The 11,126-nt window shown below is 41.5% G+C and overlaps 1 protein-coding gene across 1 annotated transcript; it reads left to right on the forward strand.

Annotated features, from left to right (window-relative positions):
• The first annotated feature begins 432 nt into the window (after window positions 1-432).
• BTF3 (basic transcription factor 3) lies at window positions 433-10,572 on the forward strand. Its single transcript, XM_063320836.1, has 6 exons — window positions 433-653; window positions 1,445-1,513; window positions 4,385-4,498; window positions 4,680-4,881; window positions 7,414-7,470; window positions 8,008-10,572. The coding sequence occupies exons 2-6, from the start codon at window positions 1,445-1,447 to the stop codon at window positions 8,052-8,054; spliced, it is 489 nt and encodes a 162-aa protein (XP_063176906.1). The 5' UTR covers window positions 433-653; the 3' UTR covers window positions 8,055-10,572.
• The last annotated feature ends 554 nt before the right edge of the window (window positions 10,573-11,126 follow it).

The raw sequence follows: 11,126 nt of genomic DNA on the forward strand, positions 1-11,126 counted from the left end.
TTAATTATTAACATAGCCTTACAGGAACGAGAACAAAGGGAACAGTTTACTGAGGCCATTAGGGAAGAACCCGTTTAAAAGCCATCGGGATGAGGCGGCCAGGTCAGCAGTATTTCTACCGATGCCAGGAGACAGACACACACACGCACTCACACACACACACACACACTCACACACACACACACACACACACACACACTCACTCACACACACACACTCACACACACACACTCACACACCGCCCCGGGCTCGGTGGTGGCGACGACGGGGGCAGGACCACGCAGCGACACGGCTGCTCCTTTGTTGCGTCAATCGGCGAGCACGTGCAGCGCTGACGGGCACGCCCGCCTTCTGCTTCCCCCGCAAAGCTGCTCCCGCACCCCGCCGAGCGCGGCAGCCCCCGCCGCCCAGCCCCCGCCGCGCGGCCCGCTCCGGCCACGCTAAGCACGCGGGGGGCGGTGGCCCCTTCCCGCTCCCCGCGCCCGGCAGAGGCCCCGCCCCGTGCCGGCCCGGACGGCGGCGCATGCGCGGTGCGGCGCGCGGTGCCTTCCTTCCGGCCGCCATCTCGCTCCCGTCCGCGTGCTGCGCCCGGTCCCGCCCGCCGCCTTCGTCTTGTGGCCCCGGCCTCGGCGCCGCCGCGTCCTCCCGGGAAGGTATAAGGAGGCAGTGGCTGGGGAGGTGGGGGTTGGTGCGCGGTCGCGGGCTGCGGTGGCTGGGGAGGGGGGGCAGGTGGTGGAGAAGGGAAGGGGGTATAGGCTGGGCCTGAAGGCACCCTGGCCTCAGCGGTGCCAGCAGATCTCTTCCCGCCCGATGGCGGGGCTGGGACGGGCCACCCTCCTGTCGGGGAGTGGGTGTGGGGGGAGGGGGGAGCTGTAAGTATGTGGTGAAGGGGTGGGGGGGGGGGGCAGGTGCGGTGGGGGTGAGTGTGGGGGTGCGGTGGGGTTTTGTGTAGCTGCGTGGTGAAGAGGGGGTAGGTGTAGTGGGAGTGTGTGTAGGTGTGTGGTGAAGGGGGGGCAGGTGTGTGGTGGGGGTGAGTGTGGGGGTATGGTGGGGGTGTGTGCAGGTGTGTGGCGGGGGGGTATGGTGGGGGTGTATATAGGTGAGTGGTGGGGGGGCAGGCGTGTGGTGGGGGGTGTAGTGAGGGTGTGTGTAGGTGTGTGGTGGGGTGAGTGGGGGGGTATGGTGGGGGTGTGTGTAGGTGTATGGTGGGGGTGTGTATAGGGGTGTGATTGGGGGGGCAGATGTGTGATGGGGGTGCAAGTGCGTGGTGGGTGGTTACGGTGAGGGTGTGTATAGGTGTGTCGGTATGGTGGGGGTGTTTGGAGGGGGGGGCAGGTGTGTGGTGGGGTCGTGGCTGTGGTGGGGTTGTGGCTGTGGAGCCCCTTGTGCCCACCTGCCCTACTGCCTGACTAGCCTTCCATGGGTGCTCTTATTGCTTCCGCAGATGAAAGAAACAATCATGAACCAAGAAAAGCTTGCCAAGCTGCAGGCCCAAGTGCGCATTGGTGGCAAGGTAGGAGCCACCTCCCTACCCTGCCCTCTGGACTGCATGTCCCCGCACGCGCGAGGAGCCCTGAAAACTGGGGTGGGGAGCAGCCCTAAGTATTCTCAGCTTGGCTTCAGTGTCCTCAGGGGAACCTGTGCTGCTGCAGGGATCTCTAGAGTCAGTTCTGTAGAAGCAGTATGTGGAGCTGAACCACCGGCCTTTTCTCTTTGGGTTTGTTATAATATATTACAGCCGACTTGCAGCCTGTGTTTTTGTATGGACTTTTTTAGAAGGCATGTAAGATTTGAAGTGAATAGACCTTACAGCAAGTGAGCTCGGGTATAGTTTTTACAGCAGCTTATAGATAGTTATGTTCCAAACTCTCTTCAGAAGTCTTAAAGTTGCCCATGGCTGTTTTTTTTGCCTTTTAGCACAAGGTTGGAAATTCTGTTCTTGTCATACTCTTGTGATTGTAGACTAACGTGCTCAGACAACCTTTTTATTTGTTTATCACATCTGAATATAAGTAGCTGTGTGATGACTTATAATCTGAAAATAAAAAAGTATGTTTAATATAGTTGTATGGTAGTAAACACTTTAATTACAGTGTCAGTTTTAAGGCAAGAATTTGTTAGTAAATTTTTTTATACCTGAGGAAGTGTATGGAAAATATTTTAGAATGCAAGCTATTCAACAGAACTTTTGCTGACAGAGTTTCCAGGAGTTTTCATTCCCGTGTTTTAACTTTTTTTGCCTTTAGCTGCAGATTTAGGCAGCCTTAAGTCAGGGTTAATGTAGTAACTGATTTGGTGATTTTGTGTTTTCTTTGTATGGGTTACTGGTTAAGTAGAGAACTACTGTATTACATTGATGATGGTGTGCGTGTTACCAGCATGTGTTTATTGACTATAGAGACTTTTAATGTTTGTTATGCAAGCATGCATTCAGATTACAGCTCACTCTTGCAGCTCTCTGGTCAACATAGTCTGTTAGAGACATTAAGCAAAGCTTGAAATATGCTGGTGGTGGTGTTATTGAATTTTAAAATTGGCCGGTGAAATGCTTTGAATGCCTGACCTTGACTTTTTAAATTTGTTTTATAACTGCAAATTATTACTGGGAATTTTCATGGCACTGTCACCATATAAGTTGAGAAGGGTGTGGGGAAGGCAAAGAGGCAAGAGTCACTTCTCCTTATGAGAAAAGGTTGCACATTGCCTCTGCTGTAAGATTTTAATGATGTTGCAAGGCTTCAGATTTTACAAATTAGCTAAAAATTATGTTTAGATGGAGGGCTATTGTAGTACTTTGTTACGTGAAGTTTGAGATTTTTATGTAGAATGTAGCCACAGCTAAATGTCATGGCTCTTCTTCCAAACCTTTTTAGAGGACTGGCAAATAAGTCTGTACTATTCCATTAATGGCCTCCTGTACCCACTCCTCTTTATTACAGAGGTAGAGGGGTGTGAACAGCATGTCTCTGAATGATCAGTATAGAATTAGCTTAGTAAAAACCTGTGATCTTTAGATGCTTAAGTCTGTGGAGATGAAACCAGCAGCTGTTCATTTAAATTAAACTCAGGTTGTCTGAAGTTTGATATCTATATTTAATACGGGTAAAAAGGACATACGTGTTCCTACATAGGCTTTAATTCAAGACATCATTTTTTGAAATTGAGAGTTGTTTTGTCCAGAAAACTTAACGTATGCCTTATGTGGCTTGGTTCCTGGGCAGTCAAGGTACTAAAATAAAGACATTTCTATTATTTTAGTAGTTTTCGAATCACTGTGTGTGCTAATCTGACAGTATCAGGGAATGAATATAAAGCTTTCTAGACAAACGACTGAACTTTTCAGCTGTAGTCTTCTAAGTGTTAGTTTCATGTGGATTTGTCATTAATATTCTTTATTGTTTATAACTGCATTATGTTAGAAGTATTAGCGTCCAGCCAGTTTTCTGACTTCTGCCAGTTAACTCAAAAGGTATTGCAGGTATTTATATGGCCAGGCAGCAATACATTCCCTTAGTGCTAGCATGTGGCAGATGGGCAACTGGAGTAGGAGGATTTAGATTAGTAGTTACAGTGTGCCAAAAAGGAGCTTAGTTTTACCTGTGCCTAGACATCTTATGTCAGATTTTACCGAAACATTATGATAGTGCAAGGAAGTATACAATAACACTTTCTGCTTTTTTTTGTAGGTTTATATATCTTCTAATATAGGACAGTTATTTCCCTGGAGAAATCTAGTGCTCTGGGTCTGTAGGGGAACTTAGATTTGCTTGTTTTGCTTTCTAAACAGAGGTTGTCTGGATTACTATGTAGAAGTATTTTGGGAGAATAAGTGTTCTTCAAATATGTAAGACTACGGGATGGGAGATGTCTATTTGGAATAAAAATTGAGTATTTTGAGTTTTCTTATATTCATTTGTTAGTGCTGTGTTGATAATTCTATGGCCTCTGACTATTATCAAAATTTGGCTATGGTTTAAGAAAGGTGATCTAAGGAAAAAGTCACAAGCTTCAGTTACCTAAGGCTTCAATTACCTAAAACTGTGCTCGTTCTTCAGTTTTATGCCTATGATAACAGACAAGGGTAAACTCGCAGTTTTTCTTTTCTTCTAAGGATTCTGCAGCGCCTTAGAATTGTGGAATAAATGTTCTCTGATGCACTGCTCTCTAAAACCTCATGCTTCTTGCAGACATGCAAAGCTTGCCTTATATCAAGGGAAAGACTGCTGCAGTGCAGTTGGAGGGGTGGGGTTGTGTGCACTGCAACACAGAAGTAGAACTTTATATGTTAGGTTGATTTGTAGATGACTGCAGAGTAATTACAGTCCTGAGGATTAGAGTTTGAAGAACTATTTAAGTTTTAATTTATAACTTTTCTTTTGTAAAGGGTACTGCCCGCAGAAAGAAGAAGGTTGTTCACCGAACAGCTACAGCAGATGACAAGAAACTTCAGTTTTCTTTGAAGAAACTGGGAGTCAACAATATTTCTGGAATTGAAGAGGTAATTGCTTTAAAAAAAAAAAAAGTACTTTTCTGTATAGAAATATAAAATGTATCAAAATAATTTTCCTGGTAAGTAACATCCTAAATTCGTCTGTAAATTAACGGTTGGTCTTTACTGAGCTTTAAGAACTTGAAAAATCTTGCTAAACTGCTTCTAACATTGGATTTTTTTCTTGCAGGTAAACATGTTTACCAACCAAGGAACAGTCATTCACTTCAATAACCCTAAAGTTCAGGCATCTCTGGCTGCTAACACTTTCACTATCACCGGCCATGCTGAGACAAAGCAGCTGACAGAAATGCTTCCTAGCATCTTAAACCAGCTTGGAGCTGACAGTCTGACCAGCCTGAGGAGATTGGCAGAAGCCCTACCCAAGCAACGTAAGTTGAAACTTGAATGCATTTCATGCTGACAGCTGACATGCTTATTTGCGTAGCAGCAGTGAAATTCAGTGCACTCTTGCTGTCTGCGAGCGTATTATAAAATGCTTATAAAGATCTTAGATCTTATTTATAGCTCAAATCCAATGGTGAGTGTAACTGAATAAAGCAGAGCCACCTGTTAGCGTATCTTGCAGCTGGTCTAGGACTGTAAAGCTGTAGCCAGACTTGATTTCATGATTGTTGACTTCTTCATGTGGCTACCGTATTATGACATACCTTGTTCATTAAAGCTAGGTAGATGAGTTACTCTGCAAGACTTAGGTTTTAGAAAAAGATAAATTTGGAGTGTGTATCCATTCAAAGTGTCAAAACAGAGATAAGTAATGTGGAAAGGAGCTGGAGAACAGCTATCTTGCAGCTGCTTTGCTGCCTCACAGGTATTGTGAAGGTATTTCTTGCATGGGTTTTTTTGTTAACTAGGAGGGAATTACACAGTATTTGCAAGGAAGTATGTTTACAATTTCTTTGTGTGTAGAACAGTGTAGAGAACAGGACTGGCATGACCACTAAGTTAGGTACACCAGCTTCCTACTCCATCCTTATATTAGTAAAAGAACATGAACACTTGTTCTTCCTAAAACTATGTGGGAAAAGTAGAGGAGTGACTTAAGTATGTGGTGTTTGGGAAAGATACTGCTGTTACAGGGTGAGAATTAGAGTGAAAGATAGGCTTGTTGACACTGGGAACATTCCTCGTGCCCTGCCTGTGCAGTCATCCTACTTTTCTGAAATATCTTAAGCCCATTCCTTCCAAGGAATGGGATATCCTATACACAGAGAAAATGGGAGAAGCGTATAATTATGTTCAGTTTCTGGTAGTTCTGAACTAGATTGTTACATTTTTTTTTTGGTCTTCCTGTGCTTTGCTCCCAACAAGACAACCTCTGTTTCTATTCCTAAAGTTGATACTTCCGCCTGTCAACTTCCCACTGAAAAAATCCTGCTAGAAGTAGTCTTCAGGAGGTGGGGTAAACTGCTGCTTTCCCCATGGAGCTCAGGTCCTTACTTTCTACTGTCACCTCTGTGGCCTCCTTGCAGTAGTCATAGGGCTTGAAAGAAAAAACAAAACCAAAACCAAACAAAACTTGAAGGATTTAAAATAATCCCCTATGATCTCTCTTCTTTTAACAAGACGGGTATATTCTCTATAATCTAAATCGTGCATTTTTAATATTAGGGAAGCTTGTTTAAAGTCCTTGCTTTGTATGACATAGTAAATGGCTATTCCTTTCCACTTTGGGTCTATGCCAGAGTAGTTGCACAAAACTTTCCATTCAGCGTTGTCTGCTAGATTTGGAAGCCTGACATCGAAGATTGAAGTGTCTATGATGATTGCATTTGCAGGTGCTGAAGTAAACTTAGTCTGGTCTCAGGGATGAGAGAGAATGCAGTCAATTCAGGAGGAAATAACATGGTTTGCTTTTAAAATGTCATATTTTACACTAAGGTCCATTTAAACAGTAACAGCTTTCTGTTATTAAAAAAACAAAAGGAGGGTTAGTGGTGACCTTGTCCCAAGCCCTTCTAGACCAAAGTTTATGAATTCATCTGTTCTGGTTCTCTAGAAATCAGGGTATGGGTCTAGTATGAACCCGTGTCTTTTCTCATGCTTTTCTTGAAAACTGAGAAGGATTAATTAGGATAAAACTGAGGTGACAGAGTATAAGACAGCTTACCCTTGGTAGTACAGCTAACAATAGCAGTAAAAGTAGTGTCACAGACACCCAGGGACCAGAGGTAACTATTCTTAGTGCTGCAGTTCAACAGACGCTCATTGGTCTGCTAGAGTGGACGTGGTAAAATCTCACTAGCTCTCGCAAATACAATGGAAATGGTTAAGAAATTACTGAGTCAGCAGAGATGTGGACCAGAACACATAGTTCCCTCAACCAGTTAAGTGTAAAATTGTGCATCCAGTTCCATATTCCCCTGACTTTGCCAGGAAACAATAGTATCTTTTAGTACCTCTAGTCATGTGTATCTACCTGCAGCTTCACAATTACACCTCAGTTTTCCTTGAAGGCCTAGGATCACAAGGCCTTCAAACTTGTCCTTAAAACTTGATGATGTCAAATATGTAAACCTTGAGAAACACGGAGTGGTTAATAAACCAAACTACTTTTAAGAGAAATTGGTAAAATCTGTCTCTGCGTTTGTAGCTGAAAATGATTACCGTGCAAGGCACTTAGTATACCTAGGTACAAGATGATGACTAGTAAGTTGGTTTAGCATGCATCTTCTTATTTCCCCACAGGGCTGTTCTGTTTGAGCATTATCAAAACAAAGTAACAAAGAGAATGTGAGCTTCCTAGGTTAGTTGGAGATTTTTATTCTGCAGGGGAACTGGATAATGCATTGCAGTTTAGCTCAGAATCTTTGATAAAGTTTTCAAAAAACTCAAAGCAAAACAACTAATCAAGATCCCTATGGTGAGCTTGACTGATGCTTTTGAACTCCTTGCTTTTGCAGCTGTGGATGGAAAAGCACCACTTGCTACTGGTGAAGATGATGATGATGAAGTTCCAGGTAAGAACAAGCATGCAGCGGAGGAAAAAGAAGTGAATTTTGGTGAGAGATAACATGTATAGCATAAGATTGGGTCAAGGATGATAAGAGTGTTGACTAGCCACTTGCCGTCGCAGAATTTCTGTGGGCAGATTATGTTGTTGTTTTTAGACACCGTGAGAAACCTATTGGTTTGAGCTAGCATTTTTGACCTGTGTAGAAATAGTAGCTATGTCTTAAGATAATTATTTCATATTCTGTAAGAAGGGTGGGAAGAAACTACCTTCTTGGTATCACTTTGCCCAGTTGCGGGCATGGTGAAATTAAATGCTCTTAGAATTGTGCTTTATAATGAACCATCCAAAACTTCGTTGAGTAAGAAGAATGAACCATGAAGCTCTTAAAAGTTATTTGGTCTGTGTTTTATAAGCTGTAAGTTTTTTAATGTTGTGAGCACTTGATACGAAGTAGAAATTAGGGAAAAAAGAAACAAAACCTGAAGTGTTTGGCAAAGTGGAAGTGGGTCAAAATTTAATTTCAACATTCTTCTTTTTCTAGATCTTGTTGAAAACTTCGATGAAGCTTCAAAGAATGAGGCAAACTGAACAAAGTGTCACTTTCTGAATAAAGTTAAAACTTGAAAAAGCTACATGGAGCTGCTATTTTATATTGTGACTGCTCTGATTTGATTTTTATTTCCTGATGAGATCTCAAGATCTGTGAGACTTGGAAATTCCTTGAACCTGCAGCTCTTTAGTTACTGCTTGTACACAATATTATTTTTGTGGCCTGATTGAACAAACCTATGCTTTGAAATGAGTGAGATTGCTAACAGATCTCTGCCTAGACACAGTTTTTGAGTAACTTGTACACAAGCAAACCCCTATCTTTAATGAACTTTGGCATACAATAAAAATATAGAAGAAACTTTCTGGTGTGGCTTCTTGTCATAAAAGCATGAAAAAATGGCCATAAATATTAAATCATAAAAGGTCTTGTTTTCTGTAGAACATCCTCCTTTTGCAGAAAACTGTCTTCTAAAAAAACCCAACTTTCTGTGCATAATTGAGCATTTTAGACTTAATTGGTGAATTCCCAGTGTTTGCAGGTCAGAGCTACATATTAAGAAATAGATCGGTATTCTAGAAATAATTATTGGTGGTTTAATACAACATAAACCATGCAAGTTGAGACAGAACTTTGCTTGGCCTTGAAGAACAGTGTCAAGCTGTTGGCATCTTAGAGGACTTTTTCTGTCTTCAGGGAATGTTAAGTAGGTATTTCGAGGATGTAACTATTTAGTGACTTAAATAATACTTTCCTGGTATTTTAATTTTACTTATCTGAAAATGTCAATTATGTGGGGGAACAAAGTGTAGAAGGGGAAGAAGCCTTACTAGAATTGATAATGGCTCTTAATTTCTGTAGTTTGCATCTTCAGATCCATTAACTAATAATTATGTTTGGATGTTTCAGCAATATGTTCTTTCTATTGCTTTTGTGTGTTCCAGAGAAAGAGAAGGAACACTTTTCAAATTCCAGTCTGACCTTTGCATAGCTGGAGCTTCCAAGGGTGAGGGCTAAACTTCATGTTTGGGAGCCTTTGGTGTTAGTGATAAATCAGATTGCTTCCATAACAGAAGCTAAGCTAGGAGAGAAGAATATTCACCACCAGCCTTCTAAGGTGGTCTGTAGAGCAAATACTTCTGGAAGTGGAGATTCATCCTGACTTGTGCAGGATAAAATTCAGGGTAAAACTTAGCTATCACCATAACAAAGTTCTTGTGCTGGGGAAAAGGTGGGGCTGTGCCTGACTTGCCAAGCGTGTTTGTCATGGTGTAAGTTATTGCTGTTGGGAAACAGTGGAGAAACTTGCTCAACCCATGCAAGTCCTGTGGTTTGAGGTAAGACAGCAGTCTGATGTGAGCATGATGTGGCTGAAGTCAGGTACAAGAACTTGCAGTAACGAGTCCAGTTTACTTTATCTCAGTTTGCAAGTATTCTATCAGTAAATTACACTTTTAGCATTGAATTAATTAAAATAAAAAAGTGCAGTCATTGAACTGTGGCAATAAGGCAGAAAAACTAAACTGTGCAAACTTGAGTTTTGAAATGAGGGTGGTGACTTTAAGCTAATAGCCCTATAAAAGGTAAAGACCAAATCCTGCAGAGCTGTTTCCCACACTTCCTGTTAGCTGTCGAGTCAATAAACGCATGCTGATTTTTTTTTTTTTTTTTGAGAAATCAATAAATGTGTGTTGCCCACTCTGTGACTCAAATATTTAAGTCCTCAGAAATACTTCGTTAAGCCACTGTGGACTTCCTTATGAAATATTTCATACCAGTTTCTGTCTTATGAAGTGACTTAGTGTCCTGCTTAGATGGTCTAGACAATGTTGGCCTCTTCCCAACTAACAGACATGCTTGGTGCTTAAAAATAAGATCCTTGCTAAAACAGTGTCTTTGAAATGCAAAATAATGCTAATCCAGTGATAAGCAGCCATGTGATGCATCTGGAAGTCTACGTGCTATGTTCACTCCCAGTCAGGAAATACTGGGACATCTCTGCATCCCCAAACTCTGATTGAGGATCAAGATCAAAATGTGTTATTGATTATAGCACATTCTAAATGGATGTAGTTGTCTTGTTGGAAGTTTATAGTAGTCTTTGCATCTAACACTTAAATGCTCAAACCTGAACTCAATGCTGTAATTATTTTCTCTTAGTAAGGAGTTTGGTTGTGGTCGTCTTAGTCTGTCATTAACTGCTAGAAACTGAAAATAGTTGTGTTGATGTTTCTCATTAGCATGAACTTCTGTGTAACCAGACTGTAATTATGCCGTTACGGATTCACATCTGTAGTCTTGCTCAAGGAAAATGGCTTCGTATCTCCATTCCAAATATCTTCAACAATGGAGAAACAAAAACAGATGCCTGCATTTCTATTGAAACAAAGGTTTGTTTGAGCTTTTTATTTTTAAAAAGCTAAGGGAATGTTCTGGTTCTGTCACATCAAGTTTTGTAACAGCTTGACTCCAATGCGGTAGCGGGTACTAGAGAGATTATTTTAATAATTTTTGCAAAAGATTTTTAGATATATCTTCATAATTGTTAATCTCATGCTTCAAGGGCTTTGCTCTGGTTTTAAATCGGTATATTCTAATAAAAAAACCCAATTAAAATCCTTTTGGAAGATGGTGAAATTATGTATTTTATCAAGCTAGACTGGTGCACATGTAAAAATGAAAAGCTCCCTACTATGGTTTCAAAAAAAAACCAAACACATTGTTTTAAAAGCTCTAGGAGATTTTATTTTTTTCAGTCTTGTGAGTTTGAGGTCATGCCTCTTAGAAAATGTTGACAGTGAGAATTTCACATAATTAGTAATGCATATTTAACATACATGACCAAGGAGGATCACTTGAGTTAGTTTAAAATGTTCACAGCGCAATAGCTCAAGTAACAAATCAATGCTTGTGTATCTTATTAAGTTGATTTGCTGGGAGTGTGGGGGAAATTCATGTAGTTCCCACTTCCTGAAATTTTGTGCTAATAACTGTTTTGTGGGTGGAACGTCATATAGGCATTTCTCCTTCCCTAAAGTGGTTTCCTGCTGAGAACTTCAATGTCACATTATGGTACAGATAGGGTAACAAAGGACACTTGAAACGAAGAG

Source organism: Chroicocephalus ridibundus, chromosome Z (genome assembly GCF_963924245.1).
Source record: "Chroicocephalus ridibundus chromosome Z, bChrRid1.1, whole genome shotgun sequence".
NCBI lineage: Eukaryota > Metazoa > Chordata > Aves > Charadriiformes > Laridae > Chroicocephalus > Chroicocephalus ridibundus.